This window comes from Urocitellus parryii, chromosome 6, assembly GCF_045843805.1.
Source record: "Urocitellus parryii isolate mUroPar1 chromosome 6, mUroPar1.hap1, whole genome shotgun sequence".
Lineage (NCBI taxonomy): Eukaryota > Metazoa > Chordata > Mammalia > Rodentia > Sciuridae > Urocitellus > Urocitellus parryii.
Genome location: NC_135536.1, coordinates 195645886 through 195664443, shown reverse-complemented (window position 1 = coordinate 195664443; position 18558 = coordinate 195645886). Strand labels below are relative to the sequence as shown.

The 18558-nt window shown below is 43.5% G+C and overlaps 2 protein-coding genes across 4 annotated transcripts in view; one reads left to right on the top strand and one right to left on the bottom strand.

The window, feature by feature from the left end:
• Tomm34 (translocase of outer mitochondrial membrane 34) overlaps positions 1-11352 on the bottom strand; it is a 28685-nt gene extending 17333 nt beyond the window's left edge. For 2 of the 3 annotated variants that reach the window (XR_003302548.2, XM_026408304.2), the window contains exons 1-4: positions 11104-11352; positions 6824-6923; positions 5595-5747; positions 2458-2615 (exon numbers count right to left, since the gene is read on the bottom strand). Coding sequence is in view for 2 of the 3 variants with exons in the window: in XM_026408304.2 (XP_026264089.1) it covers positions 2458-2615; positions 5595-5747; positions 6824-6923; positions 11104-11230 (538 nt within the window). In the remaining variant the exon portion in view is untranslated. The remainder of the gene's footprint in view (positions 1-2457; positions 2616-5594; positions 5748-6823; positions 6924-11103) is intronic. The other variant, XM_026408302.2, reaches the window with a different exon arrangement.
• Positions 11353-14479: 3127 nt separating this feature from the next.
• Positions 14480-18558, top strand: part of Stk4 (serine/threonine kinase 4) — a 97299-nt gene continuing 93220 nt past the window's right edge. The window contains exon 1 of the mRNA XM_026408311.2: positions 14480-14553. Within this exon, the coding sequence (XP_026264096.1) occupies positions 14519-14553 (35 nt within the window). The 5' untranslated portion in view covers positions 14480-14518. The remainder of the gene's footprint in view (positions 14554-18558) is intronic.

The following is an 18558-nucleotide window of genomic DNA, read 5'->3' as shown; positions in this document are numbered from 1 at the left end:
GGCTCTAGTTAATTGTTCTGGCCTCTGTTCTACATCACTTGCTTCTTTAATCTTTAAAAATTGCCTTTAAAAAACAATATTTATGGGCTGGAGTTGTAGCTCAGTGGTAGAGTGCTTGTCTTGTATGAGTAAGGTGTGGGGTTCAATCCTCAGTACCATATACAAATAAATAAAGGTATTGTGCCCATCTACAATATTTGTAACAAGGGCAAGATTATAGGAACAAATCAATTCTGGAACTCTCCCCCTGCTTAAGAAACAGAACACACTAGGATCTTTAAGGTCCTGTAGGCCCTTCCCCAACTCAACCCACTCCTAGAGGAAACTATTATCCCCATTCTGTGCTTTCTCTGTTTTTTTTTTTAATATTTATTTTTTAGTTTTTTTCAGCGGACACAACATCTTTGTTTGTATGTGGTGCTGAGGATCAAACCCGGGCCACGCGCATGCCAGACGAGCGCGCTACCGCTTGAGCCACATCCCCAACCCTCTCTGGTTTTGTTTTTAAAGTATAGTTTACCTATATACAATAAACCATTTGTTGTTTACTTTGATTCTGAACTTCATAAATCTATGTATATGATTTGGTTTTCTTTTTCCCCTCTCAGCATTATATTCCTAAGATAATTTGTGTTGATTCATGAAGCTATAGTTCATTCACTTTCATGGCTGCAATATCACACAGATCTATCCATTCTCTTAACTGTAGAGATGTGAGATGTTTCCAGTTTTGTTTTTACTATTATATTCATTCTGCTATGATCATTTCTGTCCTTGTTATGTGTGCACGAGTTCCTCTAGAAGTAAACCAATGGGCTGCAATACATGCACAGCTCCAGGTATTCCTGGGCCCTGCAACACAACCCTTACCTTCAATCATAACTCATTCCTACTGTTCACTTTGTGCACTTTTACTTTCCAACTCTTTCCACTGTCTCTGCCAAGAATTCTGCTCCCTTCTAACCTCACCTCATTTTTCCAGGTCCAGCTGAAATGATCGTCCCCATCACCATCTCCTCTGTGAGCCTTTCCCCGATTCCAGCAAGCACTCGTAAGCCAGCTCTTAAAACAAACTTTTTGAACACTAAAGACTTGTATTTTAAAATTTTCTGCTTAAGTGTCTCAGGTCCTCAACAGACCAAGAACTTCCTGAGAGCCACGGCTGCCTCTGTCTTCTGTATCACACTGCTTAACATAAAATAAATCATAGGTGCTCTGAATTTATCTAGTTATTAGCACCCTACATTTTTACTCCAGAGAAGAGTGGGGAACACTTACCAGGCTCCCACAAACCAGAATGAATGGTACCCATGGCCTGGAAAAAGAAATAATTTCTGCCCTCCCATAATAACTAAAGGTCACATGACAGGGCTTTAGCCTTGCTCCTTTTTGCACTTAGCTTGCTGGGCTAATTCCTTCGGTTTCCTGTAAGAGCTTTCCTGTGGAAAGTCTCCTGTTTGTGGCTACCTAGATTTCTATTTTTTTACTCATCCTTCTCCAGGATTCATACAGTGCATCCTCCTCTAGTTATGGAAGGAGCACAGATAGCTTGGGGCTGAACTAGTCACAAAAATCTCATCCTCTGGCCTATGATCAATTAGAACAGGGGGTGGCGGGAGAGAGAGACAAACACAGACAGACACAGACAGACCAATGCCTGACCAAGAGATTTTGGGGAAAATTTTCTTTTACTAGTGAATTATGGACACAAGGGACTTTCTTTCTTCCTCTAGGTCATGAGGCATGGTGCATAGCTGAAAGCTAGGAACTTGTACAGCAACTTTATCACTAGGAGGGGAGCCTGTCTGAAGTCAAAGCTGAAAAAACAACATAGAAGAGAGCAAAGTACTGAGAATTGAAGTCAAAGATTCTGGTAATGGCCTTGCATGGTGCCTGTAATCCAATGACTTGGGAGGCTGAGGCAGAAGGTCTGCAAGTTTAAGTCCAGCCTCAGATACTCAGTAAGAACCTGTCTCAAAATTAAAAATAAAAAGGGCTGTGGATGTAGCTAGTGGTAAAGCATCCCTGGGTTTAATCTCTAGTACTGGGTGTGGAGGAAGTAGTGAATTGCTGTGGCAAACATCTCCTGAGCTTTTCAGCTATATGAGCCAATAAATTCATTTCACTGTTTTAATATTCTTGTAATCAAAAACATCCTCAGTGACACATCTCAATGCTGCCAGAGGACTGGGAGCCAATACTATATGCCCATGTGCCAGGCTAGAGCCTGGCCCGCCCCACAGTTTCATCCTTAAGGCTATGAGGTAGCTGCATTGCCACCTCACAGCACAACTCAGGAGATGATATTTAAGAAGTTGAAACTTTTTCATTTTGTTCTGTTTTAAACTTTGTTTACAAGATTATTTTTTATAACCCAGCTAAACAAGGCCAATTTTTATACAACTACTCTAAAGAAAGGGTCTAAGACTCTCTTGACAGGAGATGGTCACAGCTTACCTCTGCTCTTTGTAGTTTCTTTGGATTTTTTGGTTGACTCTTTGTTTTCTGAAGGCAAGGAATTCCACCTCTTCTGGGCTGAGACAGGTACCACAGGGATAGAGGGCAACTTCAGGCGCCACTCAGGCCCAAGTGAATCCATGAGAGCTCTGGTCATTCTGGAAGGGAAGGCAGGATCGCAGAGAGGTTTTCAGCCAGTTCAAGAAGAGAGTCCTCCTTTTGCACACCCAAGGGAAGTAGGCCCTTTCAGAAAAGCCAGTTATGATCCTCTCCCTGGTCTGAACCATTTGTTTATATCCTCTGACACACTGCCGAAGAGGACAGGAGTCTGCCACCTACAGACACCTTATCAGTTCAGCCACTGTGACACTCCTTCCCTTGCGCTTGGCCGCATTATGTTAACTTTAAAGCGGTGATCTGTTGCTTGTTGAGGATACTTAAGCTCTGTCCCCAAAACATTATACACTCCCCAAGGAAAGATTCTGTTTTATGTTTTCTCAAAGAATCTAGTACAAAGGCATGCAAGCACCTGACAATGCTCAGAGATTTTTCTAAAATGCATTTTTTTTTTTAATGGTGCTGGGGATTGAACCCAGGGATTTATGCATGTGAGGCAAGCACTCTACCAACTGAGCTATATCCCCAGCCCTAAAATGCAAATCTTAAGTCATTCTCCAACCTTAAAGCTTCTCAGGGTTCCCATTTCCCTAAGTTAACATGCATCCCCTTTTCCACTTTTATTTTATTACTCCCTCCTAATCCTTATGTTTATTTTTTCTTTACCTGGAACAATTTCTCCCATTTTCCATTCCCACCTTCTAGGTCCAGCTAAGTCCTACTTATTAGGCTCTCAGCTTAACATGCTACTCTATGACCATGTCCATTTTGTTAACTGATCTCCAGCACCTAGCACATCACCTGGCACCCACTAAGGTCTAATAAGTATGTGATGAATAGTCATATACTTCTGCTCTTACAGCCATGTTCCTGGGTTACAAGGATAAAAATCACACAGACTGATCTTACTACAAATTAATGATCTCCAACGAGGTTACAAAGCTGATTAACTTAACTATATCAAATCTCTTAAGCTGTTTTCTAACCTTTCTCTTTTTTCAAAGCAAACTTTCTCATACCCCAAATATAAACCTCCCTGCCAGGGACTCAATCCTTCCTCTCTCTCCTGTCACAATAGAGGAGACAACAGATGGGATGGACCCCATCTCCTGCCTCTCAAGCAGCATCTCCCTTGCCTTTATCTGCATTCTTTCTCTTTACTGATTCTAACTGTCTGCATTTAGGTGCCTTTAAGTCTTTGTTCACTAAATAAAATCCTCCTACCCATCTACCATCCCAGCTATACCCCCCTGCTTTTTTTCACGTCAGATTTTCTGCACTCTCTGCCATCTGGCTTCTGACCCCACTGAATGGCATCCACCAGCATCACTAGTGACTATACCTTTAGCTGACTTAAGCTTCTTGGAATACGGGACATTAATGACATCTCCATCCCTTCTTAAAATACTCCTTCACTGTGGCAACTAAATGCCCCACATTTTCTTCCACTTCTCTTCGCAAGTCCCCAAATGCTGGAGTTTTTCAAAGTTCCATCTTCTTCCCACTACATACTGGCTGTGGTGTTATTATTTTTTTTTCCTCCCACATCTTCAACCTCTGTGTTGATCACCCTCAAATTTCTATGTCTTGCCTACTTTTCTCTTTTGCTCCAAACCAACGTAAACAGCCTTCCTTACATCACAGTTACCTCCACGGCAACAGGCCAACAACCTAGATGTTCTCTGTTGTTCTTCCCTTCTCAACACCCCCATTTGCTAAGACTATTAAGATCCTAAGTGTCCTCTGTTGTGCCACTCTTCTCTCTACTATCTCTCCCTTCTCCTGGACTGCTGCATGCTCCCTTCCTACTTTGTTCCTTCATGTCATCACTCAACAATAAGCTTTTCTACAAAACACAAGTCTGTTCACGTTGCTTCATGGCTAAAAACCTTCTTAAGATGTCTCACTCACTCAGGATTAAGTCCCAGCCCCATGCACCAGGCCCTGTGTGACCTGGCCTCACTAATTCATCCCAAGATGAATTTCCCATCTACTGCACCATGTGGAATGGACGTTTTATAATTCCTATAATATGTTGGGCTCACTCACCCTTGTACATGCTGCCCTTCTGCCTTGCTGACCCTCTACTCCAGATCTCTTCTGTCAAAGTCTTTGCTCACCTCCCCTGAAAAGCCTTCTCTGGCCTCCTTCCTCCTAGTTGGTGAGAGGCCTCCTTTCTGTCCTAAGAACCCTCTGTGCTGCCTCCTACTGTGTGACTTAGCACAATGTACTGAGGGTGACTATTACTGATGTCTTCTTGAGACCAGCAGCCCTAGGAGGACAGGAAAAGTTAAGTCTTGGTCAGCAGCCCAGGTTCTAGTGTGAAGTCTAATATTTTGTTGAGTGATAGAAATTAAAAGGAGGCAAACAGAAAACACAGGATGCTGACAAAAGTCAAGCAAGAAATAAAACACTTAACGTGTACTAGGAAGTCAAGGGTTTGCTATTTTTTTTTTTTTTTTTTTTGGTTTTCTAGCAGCCCTCATAGGAGAAACATAATCAGTTATACAAATGAGGGTATTTATGAGATAAAAAACAAATATGGCTCAGGAGACCAGGAAGACATTTCACCTGAGGAGCTTCATGGAGGGGTCATAATATAATATCGTAAACTACATCCACAAACAAAATCCCTACAGGCTGAGTCCTGGTTGTATATGCTTGTGCCTTACTTTCCCAGTTAGAGTTAGCACTCTGAGGACAAATGGGATCCAAATCTCTTTTTTTACTTCCCCTCATGGAATCTGGCACAATACCTTAAAGAGTTCAATAACCGTTACTGTGTGAATGAACTTGCACATCCAGACAAAAATCAGTCAATCTCAATGATTCTGACTCCTTAAATACCTGCTAAAACAACAGTAGATTCTCCTTCTACATTTCATTTAACCCACATGCTCCTTAGGAAATTTCTAAGTATAGACAGACCTTGCCCAGAAGACAACTGAAGCAATGGCCAAAAGCCAATCAAGGAGGACAGGAAATTCCCATGGAGAAATCCTACAGTGAATGTGAATCACCTGTTGATGCCTTCCAGGGCTGACGCCACACTGTTATCAATTTGCAGTACAGTCTTGTAGTCGACATAGGCCAGAGGATACTTCTCTAGGGCCTCATAGGCAGATGCTCGCCGCAGCAGAGGCTTCATGCTGAAGGGAACCAAGGCCAGTGCTCTAGAACAGGGGGCAAAAATATCATCTGCCTGATGTACTACCAGGGCTCTCGAACAGATCTTTCAGTCGGGGTCATCTGCAGCACTCAGTATACTGAAGAATGCTTAACCATAAATAAAGACTTTTAAAGCTGGATTGAAGTAAGGAGGGGAAGAGGGCAAAAATCAATACTGTGAAATTTGTGTGCATGTATGTCAATTTTCATAGCTTCAATCCCCCCAAAATTAAGAACTAAAGATTTGCAGCTTTCATGCTAACATGTTTCTAGACTGTGGCCTAGTGGTAATACCAAAAGGCTCTGCAGTCAGCTGGGATGGTATTTGGATTCCACCTCTGCCACTATGTAATCTTAGGCAAATCACTATTTCTCCAACTCTCTGCAACTCAGTTCTGGACTGAGAAGGATGATAAACACCAGAGTGATCTGAGCACTCAAAGAGGAAAACCTACTACAGACCCTAGGAGCATGCTCATGTCTCTGCTCCTGTCTACCATCCCTGCACAAATCTAAGGCAATATCACAGGATATCAGATCTGAGAACACATTTAGCTATGTGCTATTGTAGCTATGATGAAATAAAGCAATATTAGACTGGCCTGGAGAGGAAGAGGTATGAAAAATTGTTCAATATCTTTTACAACTGTTCACTGATAAAGACCCATTTCCTTCTCTCTCCTTGGTTCTTTATAAACAATCTGTTAACCTGTTTTCTATCTTTCTTTCTTTTCTTCCCTTTCACCTACACCCATCCCAGAAAATCACCTGGACAAGCAAGTCATAGGTCTGCAACCTTACCTCTCCCCAGATATCAAGTCTCATAAAGGCTGCAAAGCCTATGTCCAGCTGCCCACCCTACTTCTTTTTGAGCAGAAGAGCTGACTCCAAAGATACAAGTCAGGTGCCACAAGGATGGAGCCTCTCATTTTCAGTGGCCTGGTGTCACTTAGTGACACTTCCAAATAACTTGTCACAGATGTGACTGGTGGTATCCTTTTGAAGAAGAAAATAAGCCAGATACACCTGATCTCCTCTTCCAAAACCCTCAGGCATCCCAATGTTACCCTGGGCCACTTACGAAGTGCAGTCTTTGATGCAGTCTGTGCAGTTTCCATCCTTTAAGTGGCATGCTGCTCGGTTGGAGTACAGAACACTCTCTTCTTCAGGGTCTGAAGAACCTACCCAGATGGAGGCAGGAACAGAAAGAATATCATCAGAAATGCATGTCTCTGGACACTGGGACTCATTTCATACCTGGGCTCTCTAGGCTTTGGGAAAGGCAGCAGAGATGACTATAACCTGATCAGGCTTGTCTGTCAGATGGAACAGCATTTCTGACATTTTTACATAACAGTGGGGACACAGAGCTTTATGCCATTCACAGGGAACCAACTAGCTCCTCCTTCATTCATTCTAGTACTGAACTTGATAGTAGGTGAAAGATAAATATGAAACAGCCGGTTCCTGCTTCAAAAAAATAATAAAAAAAAAAGCTGTAACTACGTGAGGATGTGTATCTTAACTTATTATAGAAAGCATGTGAACCCAATAGAAGGGGGGAAAAAGGAAAAGAACAATATGAGAAATGCCCGATAAGTAGAGTAACCAAAGAAGTGTAAGGAATATATCACCAGTGAAACTTCACATTATGTACAACCACAAGAATGGGATCTAATTAGAATAAGTTATACTCTATGTATGTATAATATGTCAAAATACACTCTACTGTCATATATATCCAGAAAGAAAATTAAAAAAAAAAAGTTGTAGGGACATGAAAGCAGTTTTACCTGGTCAAGTCAGAGAGGACTTTGCCTGGTAAGTGAAAACTAAGTTGGAATGCCAGGACTTCAGAGAACTCAACCAGGAGGACTCAAGTTACCCATCAGGGAGAGCATTACTAGTCATTTCTCTAATGGCAGTCCTACCCATAAGCACACAGATCATGTCCCTTCCCATGGCTACAATGATTTCCACATTTAAATATAATTTTCAACCCCTTCATACCCATTAGCGTGGGCCATAATTAAACAAACAGACAGACAACAAAAACCCAGAAAACAAGCTGGGCATGGTGGTACACGCCTGTAATCCCAGCAGCTTGGGAGGCTGAGGCAGGAGGATCTCTAGTTCAAAGCCAGCCTCAGCAAAAGTGAGGTGCTAAGCAACTCAGTGAGACCCTGTCTCTAAATAAAATACAAAACAGGGCTGGGGATGTGGCTCAATGGTCGAGTTCAATCCCTGGTCCCCCTCATCCCCTCCAAAAAACCAAGAAAAACAGTGAAAATAATGGTTGCCTCAGTAACTCCACTTCTAGATATATATCTAGAAGGAGAGAAAACAGACTCCTTTAAAAATTTTGAAACATTCAGAAAATCATTTAAAATACTCATATCCACTGCTTTATTTAACAAAATTATGGTTCCAACCTTTTTATTTTTGAGATGGCTAATGTTCTACCCATCCTCATCCTTATCCCTGTGTTCCCTCCCCCAGAGGCTGGCACGATTCTGAAGCTGGTATCTAAATTTTCAAGTATTACTTTTATTATGTTTTCATAGTTAAGATACAATATTGTTTCGTGTCCACTGAAGCATTCCCTAAGTGGTATTTTATAGCCTCTCCTCCTGAAGCTTATTTCTTTCACTAAGAATCACGATACTATGTTAGTACCTGAATTTTTCACTCAATACCAACAATAACAAACATAATTAATAGCCAATTTTTTTCTTTTTTACTTTGGCAGGCCTCAGATAGTGCAGGAATGTTATGGTTTAGATATGTGATGTCCCCTAAAAGCTCATGGGTGAGACAATGCAAGGTGGTTTAAGGGTGAAATGAGTGGGTAATGAGAATCCTAACCAAATCAGTGCATTAATCCCCTGGTAGGGATGAACTGGATGGTAACTGTAGGTAGATAGGGTGTAGCAGGAGGAGGTAGGTCCCTGGGGGCATGCCTTTGGGGTCTGTATTTTGTCCATGGGGAATAGAACTCTGCTTCCTGGTAATATATTCCCAGTTGCCTTTCTCTGACTCACACTTCTGCCATGATGTTCTAGCTCATCCCAGGCTCTGAGGAATGGAGTTGGCCATCTATGGACTAAAACCTCTGAAATCATGAGCCCCCATATAAACTTTCCCACCTAAAATTATTCTTGTCAGATTTGTTAGTTACAACAGCAAAAAAGTTGACTAAAACAAAGGATAAGTAAAATACATCCTGTACTTAAGGAGCAAGTACAAACACTTAAAACCTGTAATCCATCTCAAGTTACTCAGAAATAGCTTGGTGTGCTGGAAAGTGCATGAGAACCTAAAATCCAGGACTGGGAGGAGTGATAAAGAGCTTGCCTAGCATGTGTGGCCCCAGCCTCTCCCCCCACTTCTCCCCCACACATACAGCTGAGAAGAAACCACAATCTAGCTGTGACCCTATGCAAGTCATTCAACCCCTCAGATCTTGTGTGCTCACCTACCACATAAAGATATCACTTTACAGATTTGCTGCAAGGGTTCATTGTGTTAGGGTGCTCCCCGAGCTTCTTTCAGAATCAAGAAAACATCAGAAAAATGAAGGCAATTATCCACAAATTACCTAGAAAATTAGTAGCAGGAAGAGAACCAAACTTTGGTACCTGCTAAGTCTAAACTCCAGGCTAGCTAGGGTGTTATGGTGGGGGGGGGTGGGGCAGAAATATCAATATCTCAGATTCCTTAGCAACTTCCTCAAGTGAGGCTGACATGAGGAAATGGACCCAAAGAGAAGGCTTCCAGAAAAAAAAAAAAAAAAAGGGGGTTAAATAACTTGAAATTGTTGAAAGTTTCAACAAAATGTGGAATTTGGGAAGAAGTCTAGCTAAATGACTAAACATTTGGACTTAGCAATCAGACAGATTCATATTCAAATCCTGGCTCTGACATGTCCTCACTGTGTAACCCTAGGGTAGGCAATTTAATTTTTCTGGATTCTTCATCTATGGGTGTCTTATCATAGGGTCATAAAAAAGATAAACAAGATAATGTTTATTATGTTTAGCCCACAGTAAAGAATTCAATAAATGCTGGCTGAGAAAATGAGAAAAAGACAGGCAAAAGGAAATAGGTACTAAAAAGTGATTTACAGAGAATCCATCCAGGGCTGTCCTCAAAAATCAAAGCTTTAACAAATGGGGACTCCTGAATAAGATACTTTGGAGAAGCTGCTTTGTGCAAAGGTCTGTTGCTATGAACTCGAGGCCAAGAGAAGGGAATATGCTACTCCTCTGTTTAAAACTCTCCAATAGCTTTCCAGCAGGGAAAAAAACTCAAACTCCTAAGGATTAAAACAGCTTTACAACAAGGTTCTGCCTACCTCATGTCTTTCTTATTCCCTCCAGAGGCTCACTATACTTTAACTCTGAACACACCTTGCTTATTTTCTCTCGGGGCCTTTCTAATAGCTGTTTTCCTCCCCCTGGAATGTTCGGCACCCTAAACTTTGTGTGCTGGGCTTCTTATTCAGATATCACCTCAAGTATCTCTTCTTCAGAGTTGTCCTTGACAACTAAAGGAGTGCTTCAGTCAACGCTATCCATCATTTCCTCATGTCTTCTTTATGTTCCTGGGCAGCTCTAAAATCACCAGGGAGGAAAGAGGCTGGGCCATAAAGCTTACTGCTTCAGAAACATTTGGAGTCAATCAGTTGGGAAAATAGTTTGTATTCAAAGCCAGCTCCGAAGGAAGACAGAGCAAACTGAACTGTTTCAAAGGTTCTATCTCTGAAAGTCCTGAAGGTGGGCAGAATTTTTAAAGGAGAAAAGGCAGGGAAGTGACAAAAGACAAGAACTGTACGTATGTAGATTTCGTTAGTCTCCCCTAGACATCATCTTTAATGCCTTTCAGCTTTGGGTGGGAGTCCGCAGCCTCCCCTCTCATCAGGTGAAGGCTATTCCCAATTTCAGATGGAGGAGGCAGATTCAGTCTCTTCCATTCATAGCCCTCATTATCTCAGATGTCTCGTTAATTTCTTTAGGAGCTTAAGACCCCCTACCTCAATAACCCGTCTTTAATATAACAAATGCTCATCAAATATTCACTGAAAAATCAACAGCCGAGGGGTAAGCGGATTCAGTTGTATCCTCAGGGATCAGAATGAGGCCGGAAAACTTCAGATGAGAACCAAGAAGGTAGTTCAAGAGCAGGTGGAAAGGAAGAGCCAAGGAAGTTTCTCGTCGAATGCCAACGTCGGGAAGGGACCGGGAACTAACGGGAGGGCCCCGGGGGCCGGTCAGCCCCAGAAACACTGAATACAGTGAGGCCGGGACTGGTGGGGACTGGAGAAAGCGGGCCCGGAGGAGGAACCGGGGGGCGGGTTCATACCTCGCACCTGCAGCAACCGCAGCGCGCGGCAGTAGAGCGCGGAGGCCTCGGCGTACTGGCCGTTGCGGAAGCTCTGGTTGCCGGCGGCGCGGAGCCCCTCCACAGAGTCTGGGAGTTTGGGGGCCATCCCGGAGCCGGGCGGGCACACGAGGGCCGCCTCGGTTTCCCCCTGAGTGATGCGAAACGGCGTCCGGGCGGAAGCACCGGCTGCGACTCTTTAGGTCCGGTAGCAAACCCGGCCACGAAGGGGCGCGGCCTTCGCCAACCCGAGACCCGTAGCGCCCCGCCCTCTGCGCGTGCTCAGTTTGGAACCTCTGTCTGCTTCGCGAGGTGGCTGGAGATTCCCCAACTGGCAGCTGGGGAATTGGGCGCTCTGGATGAGGCCAATAAGGAGGATGTCTGCTCTCAGGGCGCTTACGTTCTGGAGTGGCGTGACAAGCAGTTAAATCATGAGCAAGTGAAGACGCTAATTTCATAATGCGATTAGTGCTCTTTAGGATAATGCCATACAAAGTGACCACGTGGGCGCTATTTTAGATGCGGGGCAAGGGAAGGCATCTCTAGGCGAGTAATAATTAGGTTGAGACCTGAGAAGACTTAGGGAATGCTGTTCCAAAGGGGGAGCAAGTGCAACAGCCCTAAGGCTAGAAACAACCTCGCACCTCATACACTGTAGATACTGATTTAGTAAATAAATGCACAGGTTGAGGGGTGAAGACTTGGAACTGAAAGTGCCTAAGTTTATACTTCAAGCCTCATCTGATGTCCCTCTCTGTCCTTCTTGATTTTTGTAAAAAAAAAAAAAAATTTCTTTGCTACTGGCACACACTAAGTTCTTTCTCTTACTCCTAGCCTTTCCTTGTTATCCCCTTCTGGAATTCCTTTCCAAACACTTCTACCTAATCCTGAATCAATTTAGAATTTCCAACTCAAACATCATCTTCCATTCCTGCCCCTGCCCCATGTCACTCCTCAGCCATTGGTCCTTAGGTTTATCCTTATTTTATCATTTATCAGTCCCTGAGTGCCAGTAGAGTTTTCCTCAAACACTGAGGTCTTTGAAGGCAGGAATAGGTCCTCTTCATTTTTGTCTAAGACTTAATAGGATCTGGCACCTAGCATGAATGTCTCTTGGCAAAATTCACATATTTAAATCCTTTCTAACCCCTAGGGTGGTGGTATTAGGAGGTATTAGGCCCTTTGGAAGGTAATTAGATTGTGGAGGCATAGCCATCATGAATAGAATCAGTGTCTTAGGGGCCTCCTAGCTACTTCTACCATATGAGGACACAGCAAAAAAGGAGTCTCTATGAACCAGAAAGAGGTCCCTAACCAGACACTGCATCAACCGGTGCTTTGAACTTGGGTTTCTAGCTTCCAGAAATGTGAGAAATAAATTTATCATTTATAAGCTTCTCATTTATGGTATTTTGTTAACAGTAGCCCAAACAGAGCAAGACAACCTGAGTTGAGAATTATTCAGAATTGTAAATTGACAAATTATGATGATATTTACACTTTCATCCCCCAAATTGTTTTCAGCCTTTTAATTGTTTTGTTTTTTGGAATTGAGGATTGGACCAGAGGTGCTCTACCACAGAGCTACATCCCATCTCCAGTCATTTTAAAAAATATTTTTATTTTTAAAATATTTTTTAGTTGTAGATGAACACAATACCTTTATTTATTTATTTTTTATTGTGGTGCTGGGGATCGAACCCAGTTGTCTCATGTGTGATAGGGAAGTGCTCTACCACTGAGCCACAACCCCAGCCACAAAAATTTTTATTTTGGAGAGTCTCACTAAGGGTCTCACTAAATTGTTGAGGCTGGCTTTGAATTTGTGATCCTCGTATCTCTGCCTCCTGAGTAGTGGTAATTACAGATGTGCACTACCACACTGGGCAGCCTCATGGTTTTGAATCAACATATAAAAGTATTGGCTGAGCCTGGATTGTGCAAATAAAGACATATCCTAATTCTAACACATTTTTACTTGCCAATATTCTCTCAATCAAGGAAGGCAGAGATAACTGTTTAAAGAAAATACCAGTTAATAGTGGGAAAAAGTGTTTAAATGAAACAAATTCTATAAATAATTGTCCAATAACACCTGTATATATTAGCCTACTAAGACTACAGTTACATGCCTATTCCTTCCCTAGTAGAGCTGCATACATAATGTGGCCTTGATGAAATGGTTAACTCTGAGTTGAAAATCTGTCAGCTGCCATTGTAATCCCAGTGATTTGGGAGACCAAGGCAGGAAGGTCACAAGTTTGAGGATACCCTGGGCAATTTAGGGAGATTTTGTCTCAAACTAAAAAGGATTCAAGATGTAATTTAGTGGTAGAGTACCCCCCCCCACTTCAATCCCCAGTATGGGAGAGGAAGTCACCTGCTAAAAAGTCACAACCCAAAGGTATGTCAGCTGATAAATAAAAAAGACACGCAAAAATGTATGCAATGGAATAAACCTACTGTGATTGGCTGAGGTTTGCTATTTAGATTTAAATAAAATTTAAAATTCGTTTTGTCATTCACATTAATCGGATAAGACTAATGGCTACCATTTTGGACAGCACATATACAGAACATTTTCATTACTGCAGAAATATTTACTGGGCACTACTGGGCTGAATCTGTGGAAAGAGGCCATCACATCAGTCCATCACAAAAAATCCTAGGAAGAGAACAGAGGAGGGATGTTTTCCATTGTGTATCAGCTGAGACTAGAGTTCAACTAGTGAAGAAGTAGAAGACCACAAATACCTCCAAGGATACTTGGAGCAGCGACTCTCCAAAATGTGTAGAACTTGGCCTGTTAGGAACCTACAGTTTTGCTGGGTGTGGCGGCCCAGCCAGTAATCCCAGCTACTTGGAAGGCTGAGGCAGGAGGGTCACAAGGAGATAGCCTGCGCAATTTTGCGAGAACCTCTCCCAGAAGAACTGAGGATGTAGCTCAATGGTAGAGGACCCCTGGGTCCAGTACCGTTACCGGCTCAAAAAAAAAAAAAATCAACAGTCCTTATGGAGTCTGTGCTTCGCTAGAAACCGCAGTATCTGCTTCTGAAAAATGGGGAAACTCTGGAGCAGAGATGGGTTCCCAGCCCGGGGAATCCACAGAGACTTCGGCGAAGCGTGACGCACCCACACTGCGGCCTCCACACACCCGGGCCCACTGAGCACTCCGCCGCTAGGAGTCTCCGCGGCTCACCCGGGTCAGCACCACGTGACGCACTCCCGCACCACGTGATCCAGAAGCAATTCCCCGCGGCTCCGCCCAGCCCGCGAGCCTCACGCCGCTTCCGGTAGAGGCAGAAAGCGGAAGTGTGGGAGGGTCTGCGGGGCGGGCTCGGGGAGGTCCGGGGGAGGATGGAGCAGTGAGCGGGGCTGGGCCGCTGCCGGCAGCGCCATGGAGACCGTGCAGCTGAGGAACCCGCCGCGCCGGTGAGGGGCCACTGGATGAGAGGACGGGCTTGGGGCGAGAGAGGGAAAGGCGGGAACTGGCTGAGGGGAGACACCTGTGAGGGAGCCCCGGGAGAGGGGAGGACCTGCGGCCGGGCGACTTGGCTGATGGGGCACCTGCCGAGGGAGGGGGACGTCTGGCGGGTGAAGGTCCCACAAAGCTGCTGAGCTCGTTAAACGCGGGGCTGGCTTGAGGAGGCGCTCGCGTTGGGGGTCGTGTCCTGAGGAACGTGGCGGCAAGTTGGGCAGACACCTGCCGAGGCCCGGGCTCCGGGCCCCGGGGCAAGGCTCTCGCCCAGGGAGCGCCGAGGCTGGGGGCTGCCGAGGCTGGCTGAGAGCCGGCGAGGGGCGTGTAAGTGACGCGGGGGGAAAGCGATGGACGTTTTAAGGGTCCTCAGTGCCACCTGAGGGGGGCGTGCAGTCGGGGGCAGGCGTTGCGCGGAAGAGCGGTGCCGCGGAGGCCGAAATTGCGCGAAAACCAGGTCGAGGTTCTGGCCGCGGAGAAGTTGATGGAGGGTAGCATTTAGGAGGCTGTTCTTGGTGGTGTGCCCACTGAGGGGTGCCCGGAGTGCCTTCCTCCTCTCCTCCACACCCTTCTCAGCCCCTCAAAACCCAACTTTGGGAGGTAGATAAGGAAATAAGATCTTTTCAGGCTGGGCAAGCTGGGGTCCCCCGAGTTAAGACACATGGACCCGGCGACCATTAGTTCCAGATCCCAGTGGTACCCGGAATAGTTTTGGGTTAAGATCAGGGAGGTGGTTGATCTTGGAAAGTCTGAACTCCGGCGTTGGTTGCAGTTGAATCGTGGATTCCTGCTGTGGACTCCCGGGTCTTCTTGCCACCCGGCCACATCTGGAGAAAAGGAGGGAGCACACACTGAGGTGCAGTGTCATTAAGTTCTGTTTCACGGAGAAGACTTCTGACTTCCTGCAGCAGAAAGAGCACCAAAGTAGGAAGTGTTGAGTGTGTGGGAGTGCCAGCCAGCAGAGGTGCAGGGAAGGGATGGACAGCCTGGGCAGCACTCTTGGGGGGTTGTTTGAAGTGCACAAACATTGCAGAAGGCAAATAGCTTATTGGGACGGGCTCATGATTCACCAAGCATAGTGTGTCAAGACTGTAATCACCGTAATCATTACACCCATAGACACAGGGTGCCAGGCGCTGTTCTTCAGTGTCTCCTTGTTGAACCGTGTGGAACTTCGATTTGACCCTTGTGAACCGTAAAAATGGTGGTTCATTAAGGTTCAATTTATTAACTCACTGGATTCTCACAACAGCCGAAATAGGTGGATATCCCTATGTCTGTATTTTACAGGTGGTGGAACTGGGGCAAAGACAGGCTTGTGATTTGCTGGAGTAGAAAGAGGCAGAGTTAAGATTTTAATGTCCAGGTGGTCTGGTCCAAAGTCCCGGTTCTTAACTGTCTCACTGTTTTGCCTTTCTGGAAATACCTGGTTTCACAGTTATTGTGTATGTTAGAGTATATTTGATATAGCATAGCATCATAATGATCCAATTACACTTTTTTCCCCCCTTGAAATACATTTACTCTTTCTCCTTGGTTTCTTTCTCCAAGGCCTTCATTTAATTGAAAAGAAGATTAGGAATCCGAGTGTTGTTTCTCTCTCTTTGCCTCATGTTGTGTAATATTGGGCAAAGAGTAAACCTTTTTGTTTTTTGACATGCTCATTCATTATTCACCCCATCAACCATTACTGGGGATTGAACACAGAGATAAACACTTGCTAGGCAAGTGCTCTACCACTGAGCTATGATCCCAGCCCTTTTTATTTTATTTTTTTTTAATAATTTTTTTTAAAGAGAGAGAGAGAGGAGAGAGAGAGAGAGAGAGAGAGAGAATTTTTAATATTTATTTTTTAGTTCTTGGCGGACACAACATCTTTGTTGGTATGTGGTGCTGAGGATCGAACCCGGGCCGCACGCATGCCAGGCGAACGCGCTACCGCTTGAGCCACATCCCCAGCCCCAATTATTTTATTTTTTTATTTTGAGACAGAGTATTGCTAAGTTGCTCACACTGGCCTCAAACTTGGAATCCTTCTGCCTCAGTCTCCAGAGTAGCTGGGATTATAGCATTCACCACCGTACCCAATTCATTCCTAGATCTTTTGAATGAAAAAAAAAAAGTGTAGTAAAAGTGCAGGAAAAGAGCTTTGCAGGAATGAATTAATGACTGGTGTTCTCTTGCTCATTATAACTAGTAGACTGCTTAATTTGTGCAGGAGAATTTTACCATCATTTATATTAGTTTGTTAGGAATGCCATAACAAAGTATCATACCTGGGTGATTTAAACAATAGAAATTTATTTTCTCATAGTTCTAGAGGCTGCAAGTCAAAAATAAGGTGGGATGGCAGAATTATTTTGTAGTCTCTCTTTGGTTTATGGATGACTGATTTCACAAAGTCTTTCCTTTGTACCTGTGTTCTCTTCTCAGAAGGACACCAATCATATTGGATTAGGGTCCACCCATATGACCTCATTTTTCCTTAATTACTTCTTTAAAGGTCCTACGCCCAAAATACAGTAACATTTTGAGGTACTGGGATTTAGGACTTCAACATATGTATTGGGGTAAGGGAAAACACATTTAATGTCATTCTCATTAAAAAATTTTTATTTATCTTATATTTGTGGTAGCCTATATTGAATTCTGTTCAGAAAGAGAGATAAGTATACCTAAATAAAATGAAGCTTTCAGGAGTTCTGAGATGGAAGAAAGAGGTTTGAGAAATAGCCAGACTTCTGAGTAAACATTTCATAAAAATCATTATTTTGCTTGGAAAGATACAGATGTTGGCATGCATTTCCAATAGTCCCAATGCAGGAAATGCTCTTTGTGTTCATGAGTTTGACATTTGTGTCTGACCAAGTGAATGATGATAGATTGGTGTCTTACATGAGACTCAGTGATTATAAAAAGTGAGCTACCACTTAGTGGAAGACATAGAGTGCATTCCTGGGATGCCAGCCATCCTTGTAACTGTCTGACTTTGGAGAAGAGCATCCTCCAGTATTTGGTTCATGGATTTTGTATTGATCAGGCTTGTTGGTTATGAGCAAGTCCTGAAACTGTTTATGACCTGAGGAAGTCTAGCTGAGAGAGCTGCATCTGCAGTATCAGGCTGTTTTGGTATTAGTACCCCATGCCATGAAGACTCATTGTGTAAAATATCACTGTGAGTCACTTATCAAAAGATTTTCCATAGAAATTTTATTTGTCAATGATCTAGTGATCTAGTGATTTTTTTTTTTTTTTCCGTATTGGGGATTGAACTCAGGGGCACTCAACCTCTGAGGTACATTCCCAGTCTGTTTTTGTATTTTATTTAGAGACAGGATATCGACTGAGTTGCTTAGGATCTTGCCAAGTTGCTGAGGCTGGCTTTGAACTTGTGATCCTCCTGCCTAGGCCTCCTGAGCTACTGGGATTACAGGGCACACCCAGTGATAATCTAGTAATACTTTTTAGGTCAAATTCTGTTTTATTTTGATAACTCACAAAGATGGCTGATGAAAGTATGATTCCCATCTTTACATTTGTTGATCCATTTAACAGACATTTTTTGACCATCTTTTGGTTACTGGGTAATAGAGATATAAAGCTCCTTTAAGATCATGTTGTTTTAAATAATCCCAGATCAAAAACAAAAACCCACTTAGATTGTTTTAAACAAGTATTTGAGCAGTCATATAAAGTTTGTCTACCAAAGTATTATCAGAGCCTTGCAATTGTCTCTCATGCCAGTGACAGTTTCCTTTGTTATTTTGTGGTCTGTGTAGCATAGTTGAAACAGTGAGTTTTGTTTTTTGTAAACCACAAGAGTCAACACTTCAAAGAAACACATTTATATAAACTGTTTATAAAACTTTATACTTGATGAATAAAGTATTGTCCACTAGTTTTTTTCAGTGCTGGATATTGAACCCAGGGCTTTATATTCCAAGGCAAACCCTCTGCTCAGC